Genomic DNA, 20485 nt, shown 5'->3' with positions numbered 1-20485 from the left:
TAAAAGTGGTACAAATATATATTTATACACATGGAATCTGTACAACCATATGGAAATTCGCGCGTAATTGCGCACAGCCATCGTCCATCTCAATGCAGCTGCCAGAACAGGTCTGCACCGGTAAAAATGCATCTGCAGAGTATTAACAACAACAACAAAAAAGCAATTTAATGCACGTTAATCTTTGAACCAGCAAAGACAACAATGAGAGACGTAATGCATTTAAATAAATTCATCTTGGTTTTATACGGGAACGAAGGAGAGAGAGGACGCACTCTCTCCGTGTTATTCCCACTCAGAGTCTGCAGAGATGAGACGTGTTTCAGTCAATGTTCTGTCCTTTGTTTTCTTTTCTTTCTTTCTCTTGGAAAAATCATCGTTCCTTTAACCAAACGTGGCCCGTGGAGGTGTCCGTCTTTCTGCATCAGGAGGCCGTGGTTCCACATAACCTCGTCGCGTTCAGCATCTCCTTCAACTCGTTCTCTGGTTTGCCTGCGACCATGAAAGGCCACGTCTGCGGAGGAGAACGCAACCAGGTTAGGTCAAACACGAAAAAAGAGAAAAGGGTAAAAGAATAAAGGAATAAAAGAATAAAAAGTAATTGTCCCAATAATTTACTTGAATTCTGGGTATTGCTTTTTGGAGCTATATCACCAGTACTACATTGTTTATGCAGAAATATACATAATATTAATATATATGTTCTAAATTACTTTATAATGGTGACACCTGGTTTAAAAAACATTTTCTATATCACAATAAAAGTTCTGCTGGGATATTTCAGATAGAATAAATCAACAAGACCTAGAGTTTTTCTATATTATTGTGTTTTTATTCGCTGCTTTACATTGGAGGCCTTTATTTCTTGGTCTGTGCATTGATTATTGATCATGCAAATCGAATATTGGTAAGTCTAAGTCTGTCTGTATAAATCAATCAGGATGAGGTGAAAAGGATTATTTTCTCCCATCCATGCACCTGCTTAGTGATCCCACACATTTCTCACCTTGGTGCTGAGACATGCGGAGGCCTTGTGTGAAGGCCACATTCCAACCCTGATAACTTTGAAACCTCTATTTGAAAATTAAACTGAGTAAATGAGATAAAGCCATAGAAGAAAAATAATTCAATCTTTCTTCAGAATATTGGGCCAAATCTAATGAATCTTAAAAAAAAAAACATTCTTATCATAAACTACCAGATGTGTTTCTCTGTGTCTCAGATGTGTTTCATCTCACCAGGTTTACAGGATGGATATATCCGTTTTCATATTTGTCGTTGGCCAGTATCTGCCGGAGGTGCGCGATGTAGCTGGACGCGAGGCGCAGCGTGTCCAGCTTGGAGAGCTTGGTGTCCGATGGCACCCAGGGCAGGGTGGTCTTCAGCCGGGAGAAGGCCTTGGACAGGACGCGCATCCTGGCTCTCTCCCGCGCGTTGGCCGCGTTCCTCTGCACCTGCTTGCCCTCCTGTTGCGGCGCCACACCCTTGGGCGCCGTTTTGCGCGACCCGGTCTTCCTCTTCTTGCCCGGCGCGTCTCTGCGCTCCTCGCTTGCGCAGGGCCCCTCGCAGTTGGAGCTGTCCTCCGTGCTCTCGTTGGAGTCTTTGCCGGAGGAGGCGAACTTGAGGATGCCGTCCAGGAGCTCGTCGTCGACATCGCTGAGGGAGCCGGTGGACATGGTGAGCTGTCTCCGACCGGAGCGGACTCAAAGCATGGGAGCTAAGGCTGCTGCAGGGTTATGGACAGGGTGGGACGACGCACGCCTGCGGGGGCGATGATGTGTTCGTGGACTCCTGACCGTGCGAGGAGAGGAGCAGGACTTTTTATCTCCAGGAGCAGAGAGGGCGTTACCTCATGCTGGGAGGAGACATGGGTGCTGGTCTCTCTGGTTTTCCAGGGCCCCAAAGGAACCCAAAACACAGAACATGCGGTTTATTTCCAGCACAAATGTGACCTTAGCCAGACCCTTGATTATTTTTGAAGAGATAACATGGCTTCGTCACTGTGATTTCTTATTTTTAGACCCACTTCAACTTTTTCAAAAAGTCAGGGGTCCTTGAATTTTACTATTAGAGGATTTGTGTGAATGATCTATAGGCTATTAGAAAAGAAGGAATTAAAAAAGAAGTAAAGAAGTATTGGTTTTACAGATTAGCCTCTAAAAACCATTCAACCATGGAGCGTAAACACGACAAAGCAAAAATCACATTAGGGTTCAAAATAAAACCATTTTAATTTTTTCTGTGTATTATCTTGTTTCTCTAAGTTGTCTTATATTATCATAGATTTTTATATAAAATTAGAAAATTCCAACATTTCATTTACTATTATATTAGGTTGCATTGCTTCTTAATGTCAAAGTTATAATCGTTAAAAAATAGGAAAATCTAGTATTTTTACTTTTAAATGAATCGATTCATAACAGTACAATCGTATTTTAGACTTTATCTTATAACAACATATCAGAGTATTCAGTAGCCTCACAGGAATCATGCAACTTTCAGCACATCTCTCCACTTCAACAGGATAAAGTGCAAGCACAGGGGGGTGTCATGTCTCAAATCACAAAGTGGCGCCTCGGTCCCCTCTGATGTAATGGATACCCGGCACCCACAATCCCCTGTTTGGCCTTCCACATCATTCCACACTGATGCTCAATGCACTGGGCCACTCAGGGCCAAGTCCAAACAACACGGCCTCCGCATGGAGCTGCCTGAAGTGGAGAAGGTTGAGGGGCAACAGGAGAACACGGTTCTTAGTCGTGTGCATCTTGTTCACTATATTAATTATTGTAAGCGATGAGACATATAGTGGGTCTCTGAGTAACATGAAGCTGCAGATTGTACTTGCTGCGATGCAGGATGGTGTGTGTGTGTGTGTGTGTGTGTGTGTGTGTGTGTGTGTGTGTGTGTGTGTGTGTGTGTGTGTGTGTGTGTGTGTGTGTGTGTGTGTGTGTGTGTGTGTGTGTGTGTGTGTGTGTGAACACGCTGCCTTCTCCTGCACAGCTGAAGCATGTGCAAGGATAAGAGGTGTGTCTCTTGAGTGTTCACCTCTAACCCCTTTGCTTCCGGTGTCACAGTGGATTTAATCAGGCACCACTGCTACGTTTTATCCACCACAATGACCCGAGGAAATGCAGCAATGTTTAAAAGTGTTGATGAAGGCCTTTTAATCCGACTATCGTGTTCGCCTCCTTGCTGATCCAGCGACTCATTTTGTGCAGTCAAAAAAGCAAGCAGGCCCCCTTCAGTTATTCAGTGGCTTCAGGAGGTTCTGTGCTGAAAGTGGAAAACATTGAAGTGCTGTGAGTGGATCGTACCATAAATCTGATGGATCATGGTCTCCGTTTATCACACATGTAGAAGTTCATTTATTTCCTGTGAATTCATAATCTGTTACTATAATACATATAAACTGGTTGACTGAAACTGATATATAAGACTGCATTACTCTGGATGTAGAATTTATTAAGTCATATATCATCATTATTATTAGTTTTCTTTTATAATTACTCTACAATCTTCAAATTGTACTCATATTTTTAATATTTTACTTTTTTTGTATGTATATCTGTGTATTTGTATGTTTATTTCTATTACCATCTTCTTTGTTATGACTAATTTTGTATTTGTGTGACCATGGAAGGGGGTAGGGGCGTGGGATCTGGTCAGTGTTGTGAATTATTATTAATAATAACAATAACAATATTAAAACATGTATCCTCATGCTAAAATGTAGGTGGTTTGCACCTTGGAAAATCCTAATAAAAAGTGTTGACAAGAATAGAGGAGCCGTAAAATCTGAAAGAACAAGACGTTCACATGAATGTGCTGCAAAAAGAGAGAGGGGAGAGAGAGAGCGAGAGATCGTGCTACACTGAGCTGAGAGAAAGAGCGAGGGAGAGAGAGAGAGACAGAAAGGTGAGGCCATGGTGGGAGAGGGAAGAGAGGAAGACAGCGCTTAATCTCCTGGGTGGGCTGGAAATCAAAGCACTTAGTGGAAAAGTAATAATAGAGTCTGGTAGATTGATGATCACCTCTGAGATACATGGATACACCAGAGAGTCACAGAGAGAGTGAGGGAGAGGGAGGTGAACTAAAATAGCTCATGAAAAGACTCTGCACAGGCCTCGTTTTCTCTCTCTCTCTCTCTCTCTCTCTCTCTCTCTCTCTCTCTCTCTCCCACATGTGTCGATAAAACACAGGCCCTGGCGTAATAAAGCCATTACTATTATTTGTACTCACAAAGGTTTTAAATCTCATATTTTAACGTCCTAACTGAGCCAAACCTGTTTAGGCCCCAGACGTGTTTCAGCTCTTTGTGTGAACGATAACAAATGTAGCACAAGTGTTGAGGAAACTTCCCCGTTGACCGTTTTCTGCCTCGGTCACACACACAGTGACATGAGGCAACAGGTGGAGAGAGGACGAGGGAGAGAAATGGGCAGCGAGGGGGAGAAAGAAAGAGGGGACCCTGGCAGTTATGGAGGGACGTGCTGCTAATTAGCCGGTTTGGGGTCAAAGGCTAGGCCGGTTGTGTGATGTCACCATGAAGGGACGGGTTCCAGATGTTGCTCGCAGGGCCACCGAGGGGGACACCTGACTCCTCGGGGTCATTATCATTTCTCACACACACACAAACACCTTTTGAACATGTGAAGTAACTGCATGCGCTGAGACAAAGACATTTGAAAACCACGTGAGAATGGCAACAATTATCTGTTTGATTTGGACACTATTATTACACTTTTGCTAAGAAAACTGTGTATTTGTGCTTGAAGAAGGAAACTTCTGAGACAGCGCCCCCTTCATTAGTGCTTTCAAGGCGCTGCTCAAATGTCAGTGTTGGTAATTTGTTTAGTGCTACAGCATGTGTGTGTTTTTGTGTATTTGTCATAGACTGTATTCAAAGATGTGCCCCTCAAAAGTGAAGCGAAAACCTCTTGACTGGCCCGTAGTGGCTGGCTGCAGTATAGGTCATAACACCGGCCTCCACCATGTTAGTGGATGGACATTAACTAAAAAGTACATGTTGTATACATTTTTAGGTTGTTCTTATCTCACTGGTGTCTGTTCAGTGCGTATGTTTAGTTTTAATTATTTATTTGATGCTATAAAAATGGGGTACAAGGTAACGATTGACAGTTGAGACTCACTCATGATTGGCAGAGCGTGCGTATTGGTGGGACCTTGATACCACTTGCTCCACTCCTCGATCCCGACTGTGGCTCCAAATAATGACAAAGGTGCAAGATGGCGGTAGCCTACCCATACCTGGGAGATTTTAGCTTATAGCTAGCTATACCCCCCTTTTTCTGTAACGAGTGTGCAAAAGCTGTTGATTAAAAAGATGTCAGGTAGAGCACTGGGCTGTGTTGGGTTTTTTAAATGATGGCCATCTTTGGTATTGCAACTTCCGGCAACATTACATGACTAAAGGATTCATAGTTCAGCGTATCCACTTCTCATAAGACGTCCAAGCTGATGAGTTATCAGGAGTTAAAATAACAAAAGTAATGTCTAGTGTGATTAAAACTGTGCACAACAGCTGCAATATCGTTTTATTTCCTCACAAGAAAAGTGAAGAGAATTTCAGCTTGACTGTAAAATGTAAAAAGAGTCCACACTTTAAAGTTGAGATCGAGGGGAATTATTCTTTGGAGCAAAAAAATGGAAAATAAAAACAGCTGTGTTTCAAATGAACAATATTAAACGTGGTTACAGAGGAAAAAGATTCAATCTTCTTCTTTATCCTTTTTCCTCACCCATAGTTTTTTACCACCTTGTAAGTGTTTTTCTGAAAAAGGCAAATAAACGAGAGAAGGAAACATTTAACTGTGGAACAACTGACTAATGTGAGAAATTGGGGGAGGAATGAAACTAATGACACTAAACTAAATAGAGTTTTATTTACTGGAAAAACATTCCACATGTATTTCTCCGTGACTCAAAGAATGAAAGAACAAACAACACTAAAGTTTCTTGGTTGCGGCACAGAAACAGACTGAGGAACTAATCTTGGAGTGAGGCTTGGGGTGAGAAAAACATCATCCATCTTTGTCTAAGTGCGGCAGTTCCCTGTCCCTTATCACAGCCGTACTCCCCCAGCACACGCACACATGCACTCACCCACGTTTGCACAAATTGCTTTTCACCTCAGTTCAAGTGGCTCTAAACTAAAGGAGGAAGAATCAAAGCAAAATAACTAAAACAGAGGTTGTGGAGAGTGCAAACACACAGCGGGGAGAGGAGAAAGTCATTGCGAAAGGATGTGGCAGACAATAAGGGAGAATTATGAACATGTTTATGGGAGTGGAAATATCATTATTATATTTCAAAAAGACTACGCTCCTTTGATATTCTGTGACAGGAACATCCGGGGGAACAAGGGATCCTCCACAATGAGACTGATATTCTGTCAAAGTGTAGGCTAATGACCTGGAAGTCTTGTCCTTACAGAGTGAGGGAGTTGGAGTGTATTGGTCTCTGGACTACGTGCACACATGCGCACTTATCCGTGTGCATCTGTGTTAAATGTACTGGATTTCACAATGTGTGTGACGGATGGATATGGATCATACAGAATTAAAGTGGAATGGTGGAATCTGGGAAATGCCTACACGGGATTGGCTGAATGTCCGTCTCTTCCATCACCCTGACAACCAACCACATGACTCAAGACCAAATCTGGGATTCTTTCACTGTGCTCAAGGAAATTGTGTTGTACTTCTGGACTGTATACAAAATGAATATAGACTCCAGGCCAGGAGAGTAAAGCCAAAGAGGAAAAATGCCTGAAACCTGTATAATGACCAGCAGGGGGCAACTCCACTGGTTGGAAAACTAGTACATTTCTACGGAGGTCTATGAGAAACATTACCTTGATTCTCTCTTGATTGATAACGTCAGTAAACATTGTCATAGCTCCAAGTCTTCTTCAATGCAGCATGAAGTTCATTTTGTAAATTATGGTCCCATTTAAAGTAAAACAGACGATAAAGTATGGTATGGGGTGTGGATACCCTGTGACTGACACATAGCACCGTCCAGTGGGTGAGGTTTGCAGGTGTAGGTGGGTGTGTTATGTCCTCATGCTCTCAGTCAGGCTCCACCCCCTGCTCCTCCAAATATGGTTACTTTCGGCCAAAATGCTGAACCCGAGAATTCAAAACGGCAGCTCGCGAACCAATTGAAAGTGTTCATCAGCAGGTATGATAAAGTACAAGCCAGTTTTGATGTATTTTCAGATTTAGCCAGATGAGTGCGTGCAAAGTTTTAAGTCGCTGTTCCTGTCGATACAGATCAGTTGCCGTGCAGCTTGTTGTTAAAGATAAAAATGATAACCAGACAGATGGAGATGAATAACAGCCCTGCAGGAGATGAGGCCTGAGAAACAGACAAACGAGTGCAGACAGCCGCAAAAACAATAACTTTACAAGGAGAAAGATTCACAGTAGCAACCTGAACTAAGTTGGTTGCTGAAATATCCATTGGCACTGCTGTCTTAGTGGTTCTATACCCAAAATACACACACACACACACACTTAAGCTGTGTTGGCTGGAGGTTGAATTGGCTGCGCGCCCAAAGTGTCCTGTCGGAAGTAAGTGAGATGTGATGCAGCTGCAGTTTGAGTGTGTTTGTGTGAGTGTGTGTGTGTGTGTGTGTGTGTGTGTGTGTGTGTGTGTGTGTGTGTGTGTGTGTGTGTGTGTGTGTGTGTGTGTGTGTGTGTGTGTGTGTGTGTTCTACGGCAGTATATGGCACTTTTTAAACCTCCGCTGCAACCTCTGGACTAACTTGTGGCCTGGTGATCGGATGCAGAGATAAAAGCTCTGTGTGTGAGTGTGTGTGTGTGTGTGTGTGTGTGTGTGTGTGTGTGTGTGTGTGGCTTCCCTTTGCAGGAGTGGGCAGCGGGGCAGTGTGGGACAGTGCTGGGTTTCAGAGTCAGAGGTCTGGTCTCTGTCATTGTGACTGAGGCTACAGTTTATAAACAGAGAGGGAGAGGGACACTGCTCAGTTTTCCATCTCACACAGTGGTATGGTTTAGACGTGTGTGTGTGGTTTGATCCTCTAACAGGCCAGAGCTCCCAGCACCCAGCTAAACCCTTCGCAGCAGCCATCCGTGCTTCCTCTCCTTCAGCCAGACCCCACTCCTCAACCGCGCGCCCCCAGTGTCCCCGCTGCTGTTGTTGGATGTCTGGTCAGTCCCGTGCAGCCAAAACAAATACAGTCAAAATTGTTGAGGGAAAAAAACAAGCTATTTAGCCAAGATGCATTCGCGCACTTCATTCTGTTTAAACACTAACATGTATTACAAAGTGGTATTCACCTTCATGTCTACAGACCAGGTTAAACAGACTCTTCAGTGTCACACAAACATGAGTAAAACTTAACATCAATAATGTTAAATACATTCATCTCCCCTCCTAACCAAGGTTGTGAGAAACTGCATATGTCTGCCACTGATGCCATGGACAAACATCAGGTCTTACCCAAATCAGTGGACGTGGTTATTTCTTGTCTGATTACTGCGATGCCCCTCAAGAGGGCCTCCCTTCACTGTAAACAGTGCATAGTTAAAATCCTTTCAGATGGCCCAGAATGCAGCAGCACATCTGCCCTTCAATTTGTCATGTTGCTCCGCTGCTCATCAACCTCCGCTGGCTGCCCATGGCTGCCCATGGCTGCCCAAATCAGATCGCTTACTGACGTCTTCTCTCAATCATGCATGTTTATGCTACTTGTCGACCATTGCATTCATCCAAGGAACATCATCTGGTCACTCCTGCACACAAGATAATCGCAGTCCAGACTTCCCCTTGTTTGTGGTTCCCCGATGGTGGAACAAGGAACCTGGTGCGATCAGATCAGGGGAGTCCCTCGATCTTCAAGGACCTCTTTCAATGTATGTGTATGGTCATCTAAACTAGAGAAGGTATCGCTTCTCTTTATCACAGGCAAATTTCACAAAATCATGAGAGGACACAAACTATCTGACTGATCTCTGTAGATGAACGGAGATAAAATGTCAGGATCATCCGTACACACACCTAATTATCAGTGTAACGCTGGACGGTCGCTGATATTATTCACACCTGATCAGTCAGACTGTTGTTATAATGGAGGCCGATGATGGAGAGGGATGATAAACAGAGCTGCGCTCTCATTGGCTGGATCAGGTTCTACGCTTTGATCTTCTTTCTCCTCATTACTCAAGGGGGAGCGACAGTGTGTGTGTGTGTGTGTGTGTGTGTGTGTGTGTGTGTGTGTGTGTGTGTCTGTCTGTGTGTGTTTATATATGTAGAGATTATTGTAATATGTTAAATAAGATGTGCAAATTCCTGAGTTGCTATCAAGAGGGGAACATCTATTAATGAAGGAGCCTGTATTTATATTTATTATCAACATTTATACTCCCTGCAGATGCTTGAATTGCTGCATCTCTTTTGAAAAATGAACTGTTTACCACCCCTCTCCGGAAAAAAAAGGAAGAATAGAAGTAATGACCTCATCCCATCATATCTCGAGACTGTCTCAGCAGTCTGGGTTGCTCACGCCTGCACACTCACAAACAGGCCACTGATACAGTGTGAAACACACACTGATTATCTGTAACTTTGCTGGTAATTACTGCAGCCTCTGGTGCAGAGGGAGACAGACAGAATATTATCCGACCCCAGGAAGAGAGATAGGAGCAGTCCCTAAAGACACCACAGTTTTGAACAGTTATGCATTTCTTTGGGTCAGCGTTCTCTTGTGTGCACGAACAAACTCCAGGCTTGAGTGCGATACACCCACGTAGCCTGCCGATATCTCTGGATAAACCATCCAGAACCGCTGATAGCCGGGGAACGTGTTGACTGCCCCCAAACGCAGGGAAACCTCTGCCTTCCTGGGCGAAGAGATTACGCATGTTAGCTGCTTCCCTCCAGTCCAGCATTCCCCCACCCCCAGGTCCCACAGGGAGCCGTCACCCCCACCGGTCCGAAGATGGAGGCTCCTCCTGGGCTACTCCGCTGATACTCCCTTCATACTCGGTGTGGGTCTGATGCACAGGGAGGGAACTTGTACAAACATTGCACATTTGACGTACAATCCCTTATACACACCCTCACACACTAATATACTGTACACACACACACACACACACACACACACACACACACACACACACACACACACACACACACACACACACACACACACACACACACAGACCGGCAGGCTTATAATATATAGCAACATATCTCCTACACTTGTAATATAAACATGAAAAGCCATTGGTTTTATACATGAGAGAAAAATAGAAAAATAGGATTGCAGAAATCAAAAAAGCACGACAAAGAAAGGAATGTGAAATTATGAAATGGAGCAGACGTGCAGGGATGTTCAAGGGATTTTGTTTTGGCGTATCAGTAACTCTAGGGTGTGTGTTTGTGTGTGTTACGATAGCACCTTCTTTTATGTATCATTTCAACCCTAATCTGTGTTTGTGCCAGTGTGTGTGTGTTTCAGTTCTCCCACTGGACACAGACGTTATGCTACCGGAGGCTAACAGGAGATGACAAAGAGGTGAGATGGGAACTGTGATAAAAAAAGTGCCCCTCACACACACACACACACACACACACACACACACACACACACACACACACACACACACACACACACACACACACACATTCACAACATTAAATCTCATGAGACCCCTGATATCCCCTGAACCCCAAGTCCCAGGGCAGGAAGCGCGTGTGTGAATTAGCTCATTAGTGTGTGCACGTGTTTGTTTGTGTGTGTGCATGTGTGTGTGCATCTCCAGCTCCGGTGCATCTAACAGACAGGCCCACTTAGTAGCAGAGGACAGACACAACAGCACCTCACCAACCCTGTAATCACAAACAGATGTCGGCTTACCTCTTTGCTAAATGTTAGCTGTAGCATTTCATTATTGGATTTTGATTTGACCATGTGATTCTAAATCTTAACACTGAGTGCAAGTGCACGTCCGTGCATATTTCTCTGATGACAAAACTCGGCGCAAAGATATCAGTGCAATATTTATAAACTGACCTCCGTAGCAACTGAGAGTTACGTGAAATGCTGCACATCCATTCAGAAACAACAGTTTGAGGGATACTGAAATTGATTGTTTAAAGTTGTCTAAACAGATGACAAGATTTAACCGATATCTTTGAACTGTACGAAAGTAAATCTAATAGTTTAAGTACATGTTTGTACACAATCAGAGGATCAATGTGCAGTAATTCAGAGAGACGTCCATGTATATGTAAAACAACATAAATGTAATTGAGAGAGAAATTTACAGTGGAAATTTGTAATAAATAGTGTGAGAAACACAGGAAGAATCACTTACTAACTGTGAAAGGCATTATTATTAAGACATAAACTGGATTATGGGAAGGTCTGAGTACAAAAATAAGATTCATATTCCTTTATCGCAAAATGACACTGGCAGTGCTGAAAGTAAAATGTTACTTCCAACCAAAGAATTACTATTGTTTTTAAGTGTAAATACTATTTAAATAGGTGTATATTTAGAGCTTGATGAAGGGCAAACCATCAGTTCTCTTGATGATCACACGTATACCTTACACTCATGGCTGACTTTGCACCAAACTTTTATTTTACTCTCGCTGTTCTGCACTTTTGTTGTTTTCGGTTAAAGTCGTACGCGAAAGAAGCGTTGCTGCTTCTGAAACTCACAAGCAAACACAACATGCACAATATGTGAATCTTTCTTTTTCTCACTCATCTTCTTAGTTTATTTCTTAGAAACACTCACTCACACACACACGTGCACACCATTTGGTTGTGCAAAAGGCGACGTGTCCCTGTGGGGAATCAGCTGTTGTCCAGCTGTTTTATGCATACATACTCATTGGCTTATTTATTTGACATCGGCGATGTGCATCTTCAGAGGTGAGAAGTGTGGCTGTGTATACACAACTAAACATCCTTAATGCCATCATGATGTAACACACACACACTTGATGAAAAGTGTTTCGTCTTCCAATATTGGCAAAATGTCTAAATGGCTCTTGGAAAGAAAGTTCTCGTTTAATCCAAAATCTTTTCTGCTAAAAGCCGGACCGCACATTATTTACAACGAAAACAATACAATGCCAAAGAATGTCTTTTGAGTTCATTTGTCTTGAATCACTTCTTAACGTGTGCTACGTTAGTTTCACATTAGAGGAAATACACTAAAGGCCTGACTTTTCCAGGACTGATCATACCTTGGTGAGTGTTTCCTGCTTTTTTACTGCACACTTTGGTTTGGATTTTTTTTTTTTAAACACAGAGTAGATCAGTCAGCGAAGTGGTGGTCCTTATCTATCTCTTTCCCCCTGGATACTAATTAAAGACAATAAACCTCGCAGATCATTTCTCTGCTGCTCCAAACTCTCCGTCACCTCTGCTCTTCTCGCACCCAGACACACATGGTCGGATTGGCTGAGAGCTCACACACACACACACACACACACACACACACACACACACACACACACACACACACACACACACACACACACACACACACACACACACACCAACACACGTATGGCTTTCCCTCAGGCTGCAGGTGTGTGTAAATTCTGCTTGTGTCTCTGTACGTGACAAATTTGCATTATATGTTAAAAACAGTGTCGAAGGCTTTTAAATACACATAAAGCTACATCTTTCAAACATGTGCCTGCACACACACACACACAAGATTCATCTCTCTGTGTGTCCAAGTTTAAACCCCTCGTTTATCTTCAGTCTACGCCTTAAACACAGGTGTTTGGAGAGTTTACAGATGATGATATCATGCGACTATATTCAAGTCCACTCTTTCTCTCTCTTTTCACACACATAATTGTTTCCCACAGAAAATCCCCCTGTTCGCCTCACTTATCACAAACACACAGACCCTCTCCAACATTTGTTTCGAACCCACTCACCAGCTCGGTCAGCACACACAGATATTTATCTAGCTCAGAGACAGAGAGTCTCATGAGCCGACGGCGGACGTAAGATTTTTATTGAGCAAGAAGATAAAAAGGCCGGTTCTGCTCTGTGTCCATTAGGGCTAAAATGGCCTTAGGAGCGTCTGATGAAATGGAATAAACTGTTGTGCTTATCTTCTTTGGCTGCTGCGGTGGAGGAGAGCCAGGGAGAACGAGGGAGATGACACGCTCACAAAAAAACTAGACATTGCTACACAGACGTAAAATCATTCACACACACAGACACACACAAAATCTAACCCTCCGTGGTATTGCCCTGGTCTGTATTTATCCCTAACCATAACAAAGCAGGCAGATAATGGCTGATGGGACAGTCGTAAAAATATCCTGGCACGGTTCTGTTTGGATTAACCTCCTCTCCTCACCCCTTCTCCATCCCTCCATCACATTTTATTGCTCTCTGCTTTTCCTTCCCCTCTACCAATCAATCAATCAATCAATCAATCTATCTATCTATCTATCTATCTATCTATCTATCTATCTATCTATCTATCTATCTATCTATCTATCTATCTATCTATCTATCTATCTATCCATCACCATAATTTCCATGAATACCACATTCTTTTCTTGCACTATTATTCATATTTTGTGTATTTATTTTGGAAGAGCAGGAGCAGCCTTATCAACATAAAGCAACAGCGGCTGTTTATTTTCCCTCCAAACTAACCTCTATGTTTGAGTAGGATATAAAATACTTGTTCAAATATGTTGAAAACAGAATCGGAAGGAAAGGTTATCGTCACATTTCAGGGGTTTGAACTCACAGACGTGCACCTGGTGCATATCCACGAGTTAAGTCAAGTTATCAGTTCTCTTTTTGCTCTATTTTTGGTCTCCTCCAGCTTTTGAGAAGAATATCGTTAACTGTTCCCCAGCTAGTCGGTAACTAGTCAGTACATTTTTAAAGAGCCAGTTCTGAAGTGACAAATATCCTTAAAACCTTTGTGTTACCCAGGATGCCCCTTTTCTTGGGAGGCATGTTGAATCAAAGCGGAAACAATAACGCTGAAACCCAATAACAAGAGAGGACATTGTGGGCCTGTAAAATGCTGATCCTCATGTCCGATGAGGATGGGAGGCAAATATTTTGTATCTCTGCGGAGAGCGTTGCAACAATATATCTGACACAGCTTTATTGCCTTATACTCTTTAATGACTTCCTGCAGCGAGCCTGGAGGAGGCCGAGGGAGTGAACTCGCTGAGAATTAAGATCTCTCTTTTCTTTTTTCTCTTTCTCTCTGTTTCTGGACTTGAACCATTTAAGGTCTTTACCTCCGTACCTGTGTCTGCTCCTCACACCAAAGTCCGACTCCACGTTTGCCTCTCTCCGTCCACCACTTTCACCACCATTTGCCGGGAGTGTAAATGCCTCATCAACATGATAAGTATGTGACCTTGTCTGTGTGTTGCTTGGTGCACCTCTCTCGCTCTCTGAATGGCTGAGATGGGGTTACTAATGAGGAAATGTTCAGATGATGAAGCCTTTTTCCAAGAATCTTTTCTCCCAAACGCTGTGGCCTTTGGATGACTCCCCGAGGAGACCATTAATTTAGATATCAGTGTGTGTGTCCGCGTGTGTGTGTGTGTGTGAGAGACAGTGTGTGTACATGTGCGTGGGCATGCCTTGTGTGTATGTGTGGATTTTTGTTGCTTTGTTTTATCACACACAAAAACAAGCATGAGCAAAGGCAGGTCAATAAGAGAGTGTGTGTTTGTGCACGTCTGAAAAAAGGCAACAATACCGAGCGCCGTACAAAAAATTACCCCTAACAACTCAACAAAAACACAACTCCCCCCCACCCCACCCCTCTTATCACACATCCCTCCTTCCTGTCATCATTCTACACCTTCACCCCGATTCGCTCCCCAAACACCACCCCAAAACATCCTTCTATGTCAACACTTCCCACCCCCGCTCCACCCCAATTCAGGCCTGCACCAGCAAAAAGTGGAGGGGACTCCTCACATACACACACACACACACATATATGGATACAGGAAACAAGTACCACTTTTGCCACCCACCCACCCTCCTCTCCTCCTATATCAAACAGTACCCACTAAGCCACACGATGACAAAGATGCATGAACGCACACTTTATCTCCGAGGGCAACCGGGTGTGTAATTGGAGTGATCTGTGATGAGCCTCCCCACCACGACGTTGGGTGCCCTTTACAGGCGGACGCCGCCGCGCTCTCACAGCAGCTCGTTTTTGGAGTGCTCTGTTTTCTAGTGAGAGAGGAAGAATCCACTCCACGGGGCTTACAGCAACTCCTTCTCTATCCAAACACTGTCTGTCTGAGGTGCTGACAACCCGACCAGCGGGCCCCAGTTCTGTGGCGAAAAAAAATACAGTGTTTGCTCTTCTTCGTGAACAAGGAGCCACAATGGAAGATTTCACAACCAGGGATTTTAATGTAAATCTAATCGCTTTCATTTTAAGGCAGCTGAAGCACATCCACATTTGAAAATGTAAATAATGGCCTTTGTTGTTATAATATTTTCTGACTCATCTTCTCATATGTGTATTTACAGTAGCTGACCACCCCTGAACAGGCTTTTACTTTGTTTTTCACTTATTATTTTTCATTGAGGATAGCAGGGGCTTCATGTTAAACAATCTCTCAAGCTCTTTAGGAAAACTTCTCATGTAAAACCCTTTAGATGTAAGAAATAAAGTGCTGAATTATATTTAGTAATACTGCTGATTGACGAAAATCTTATCTCCCAGATTAAGTATCAGAAATTTAGGGGGAAACTAATCTGTGAATGATCATCATGAATCTTCCATCCAAGTGAAAGCATTTGCGATCGAATTTTTCATTTTGCAGCATAAAAGAGTCAAATAGACAGGTCACAGAAATCAAAAGCAAAGATGAGATCTGACAAGTGAATAATTTAAAGACACCTACACTGCACAGTTTGCATATGAATATAAAAAAACAAGCTGCTGAGCTCCACTGCTTCAATACATCTGTCAACAAGAGAATTTGATTTCATCCTGCTGTGGCTTTATTTCAGTTGACTGATTCTGCAGATAGCTGGTGATTTCTCTGCAGACTGGAGCTGCACCAGATAATAATAATGGCAGCATTACCATTTCCAAAACCAGTCTAAACATGGCTATGGCAGGGAACTCCAAAACATCTGTGCAGGTGTGTTAATGTTAGTCCAGTAAATCAGACATAATGAGCGTCAGAGTGATCCTCTCTCTGTCTGGGTTCAGGCTCACGTCTGGAGAGAAGGTTTCACTTCTCAGAAACTCAAGTGAGAAACTGGACCGAGAGAATCAGCTGCCAAGATTCAGACTGTTAGAATCGAGGCACATAAACAGACTTCATATTGCACACAATCACCTTTCATTTTGTGACTTAAAGGTTCAGTGTGTAGAATTTAGTGACATCTAGTGGTGAAGTTGCACGTTGCAGCTGAACACCCCTCACCTCACCCTCCCCTGCCAAACACGAAAGAGAACCTGTGGTGGCCTTCAGTTGTCACAAAAACTCCAAAGTTGTTTAGTTTGTCCAGTTTGGGCTACTGTAAAAAATTACATCCGTCAAGGAAGTTAGGTTTTCACCACGGTTTGTTTTATTGTAAGCAAGATTTCACAAAAACTACCGGATGGAATGATGCATTATGGGTGAGCGAAGAACCCATTAAATTACAGTGCCGAACCTAATCATGGGGCCCATCCAGGATTATTTTTTAACTACTTGCATTTTTTCTTACATTTTCATTGATTTCCCATGAAAAATGAATGGATCTTGATGAAAAAATCTGGCATATTTAGGGAACTGATATATATGTGTGAAATTCAGTGTTCAGACTGTGGGGCCTCAGTGGAGGTTCAGTATCAAAAGCAAATGCTCATTTAAATCCAGTGCACACCATGATTCAAGTTATATCCCTGTTTTGATTATTATGTATATATTATATATTATTATAATATCTATTGATTGTTGTTATCTGCTGCATCATTTAAACTTGTAAAATGCAAAACATTAGATCGACAGCATTAATCGCTAAATCCAGGATTTTAAGGATATTATGCATGCGTCTACAAATCCTCTTTCAAGTACCTCCAGGTATCTGGATGAGTGTGTTTGCACACTGCCGTGCCCCTGAAGCCTGGCTGACTGGTCCCAGTAAGAATGGGGCTGATATAAACAGGCTTGGCCGTTCCCACGTCTCTGTTTACACTGGGAGACCCCGGAGCAGCACTACCAGAGCACTGGATTCCCTCTGCACGGCAAACTCACACACTATCTATCTCCGTCTCGTACAGAAACACTTACTCATAACTACATGCATTCAGTGTCATGGACTTGCAGATACGTTATTTTGCACATTTTTGCAACAATGCAGCCACACACAGACCTGTTCGATCCCAGAGGGGACTATAGCACACAGGGCTGCAGGATGCGTTCTTACGTTTTCAGTATTTCCTCTATGGTCTTTTCTTCTTCATCTCACTTTTATCTATTAGTTTCTTTTTACTTTTACTTTTGTTATTTCCAACCTGGTCAGTGCATCCCACCTGACCTCATCCCTGCTGAAGAGTTCCCACAAAAGCTCCTCAAACTAGCGCTGACCTCAGTTTTTACAACACTGCCGCAACGACTCTCAAAAGCTTAAACTCTGCTCTCTAAGTCCTTTTGAAAAGAGCCCGTGATGGACGCCCAACATAAACAGAACTCTGGGGTCCTGACAAATACGCCGAGTTTACAGGCAACAGTGAGGTCACCTCGACAGCGCATCTCGGCAAAAAGACGCATCTGCTGACAGGGACGTTTCCAGATTTTAAAAGAGATGGTCGGTGGTTTTGTAAAACAATGAGGAAAGATTAGGGCAGAGAGAGACTTTTTGAGAAGGATGTGTGAGAGTAATCCAGAGATTTTGGAGAAAGTTATGTGACCTTGTCAATTTTCTGTCAAAAAATATTAAACTGACCAGATCATCCCAATCAGGTTGCCTCATAATATATAGATATGCGGCCCCAATCTTCCCCTGGTAAATATTATTGTTCCACCCAATAACAAACCGTTTTATTAATTATTTCTGTGTCAAGTTTGATACATGTGAATATAAAACGTAGAATATAAAAGTTAATCAACAGCCAATCGAACACAAGTCAGATCAAAACTATCTTCACACACAAGCAAGCGCACAAACACAAAGATTCCCAGACACAAACAGAAGAAAGATTTATCTCTCACTTTCCCCCAGTCACTCTCTTTTTGACGCACACACACAACGGTTACAGTGATGGAGCGTCTATTTATTCTTAGTCATATCTAAATCTATTATGCCACAAGTGCTCACATCTGTGTGTTTACATGCTGCAATCTTATGACCTAATGAAATTAAGAGCATTGTTCCCCTGGGAAGCAACTTCCCCCAGTGATGTGGAGCCCAACAAACTGTAAACACACTCCTGTGCCCTGCGTCAGTCTCCTCGCAACACACACACACACACGCACGCCAACAATGCTTCGCGGCCTGACTCTTCTAACCTGCTCCAAATCTAAACCTTTATAGTAAACAACTTGGGACATCTGAACAAGGCTCTTGTGCCGGATGGATGTGAACTACAAGGCTATATTTCCCCCAGGAGGATTAAATGAGGGGAGGAAAGAGACAATTTGGTAACCAGGGGAGGAAGAACAATAACAACAGGGCTGAATCATAAAGAAGCTATGTTTCTGTTTTGCTTGGACGGGGGCCAGGAGGGAGAAGTGTTTGCAGCGGCCTCGACAGAAGATCTGGTTTACCAAGCGCAAATATATATAAGCAAGAAATAAGTCACTGATGTTACATGCACAGAGAAGAGTGTGTGTGTGTGTGTGTGTGTGTGTGTGTGTGTGTGTGTGTGTGTGTGTGTGTGTGTGTGTGTGTGTGTGTGTGTGTGTGTGTGTGTGTGTGTGTGTGCATGCGTGCGTAGACTCATACACATCCAAAGCTGTGTTTAGTTTCCACAACTTTATCTCATAAAGATTGTATGTCATTCTTATCAGTGACATGCAGCGTTGTGCAAATCCACATAAAGCAGAACGAATCAGATCAACTCAAAAACATGACAAACGGACATAAAGCTGTGATCACTCCATCTAAAGGTCACAATCATCACAGGACGTGGCAGCAACACCTCAGGGCAGCGCTCATTCACTAAATTCATTCATGAGCCACGGTAACGGCTGCAAATTCTCTCATTGATAACACAAACATTCCCCGGCCGCCTCCAAACTTTACTCCTCTCTTCTCTTTGTAAGCCCGTCCAGAATTCCCAGCGGAGCGCTTACTGACCAGATGTGCTCGTTTTCCTTGGAGATGTTACTAATCCAGATAGCGTAGATGTCAATACACCGTAAACATTGAAAGAAGTCACACATTGTTGTCTAGAAATGGTGTTAATATAAGCCTGTTAAGTGTAATATTGGCAGGCAGAGACGACGGCAAAGACAAATTTGTGGACAAAGATTTTGGTTGAAGTCAACGAACACTTTAACCCTCACTTGGACTATGATTTTTAACAACTCAAGGTTTATTGTTAACATTGAGTTAAAAGCCCTTTCAAATAATGTTGACATCCCCCATTCACATGGCAGCACAGGATACTAAACCTTACTTGTTGCTGTGCAAGGCCTTCTGGGTAGGCAGCTTCATCATATATCAATCATGTTCTGGATCACTTTGTATATAGTATGTCAATTGAAGAATTTATGCTTGTTTTTTTTTTCATTTGGTTTTATTGTTGTTGTTTTTTTCAACAAATATACATTTTTCACTTAAAGGACTCAAGTATCCAAACAGAGTGAAAAATTAAATCAAATAGGAAAAAAAGAACGGTAAAACCAATAACAAGTGGTGAGATGAGACTCCATAAGTATCCAGCCCTACAGCAATGCTGGGAATTTATGGTTAGTTTTGATTTCCTGCACCATTATATTTAAACAATAAGGAATGAGCTTCCACCTGATTTCATATTTTTATGGATTTAATGCAGTTAATTGAATGTCATCTTGAGAGAAGGGAAACTTTACCTCCCCTTCAGTTTAAGTCCTGCATTGATAACATTTGCCTAAAATGCATTTATAAATAGTTCTAACAAGCCACTTTAAACGTTTACATAAGACCTGTTCTTCTATGTGGGTTTTGGCCTACCTGAGATATTTTTTTTTAGATTTGGCGAGTGTCCAAAAGACGGCAATCTTTACAAGCATTTAAAATTTGCTATCTCTAAGCTGCAACGGATTTATTGCAGGATAATACTTTATTATGAAATCATTGGACATATATAGCTTTATTTTTTTTCTACAAACCTCTGATGTATTCTCTAAACATCTTAAATCCTGTATCTTTTGGCTGATGTGTTTATACTTTTGTGTTTTCTATATTCTATATGTATCACGATATAACGCCGTCTGTAGCTTATGTTTGTGCTGTTGTTCTTCTCTC

At 42.6% G+C, this 20485-nt stretch overlaps 1 protein-coding gene across 1 annotated transcript; it reads right to left on the bottom strand.

The window, feature by feature from the left end:
* On the bottom strand, positions 1–1807 carry tcf21 (transcription factor 21). Its single transcript, XM_035144154.2, has 2 exons — positions 1239–1807; positions 1–514 (listed from the first exon to the last, which is right to left on the bottom strand). The coding sequence occupies exons 1-2, from the start codon at positions 1674–1676 to the stop codon at positions 425–427; spliced, it is 528 nt and encodes a 175-aa protein (XP_035000045.1). The 5' UTR covers positions 1677–1807; the 3' UTR covers positions 1–424.
* Between the last annotated feature and the right edge of the window lie 18678 nt (positions 1808–20485).

The sequence above is a fragment of the Hippoglossus stenolepis genome, chromosome 20 (assembly GCF_022539355.2).
Source record: "Hippoglossus stenolepis isolate QCI-W04-F060 chromosome 20, HSTE1.2, whole genome shotgun sequence".
NCBI lineage: Eukaryota > Metazoa > Chordata > Actinopteri > Pleuronectiformes > Pleuronectidae > Hippoglossus > Hippoglossus stenolepis.
This window is presented reverse-complemented; position numbering and strand designations above follow the sequence as displayed.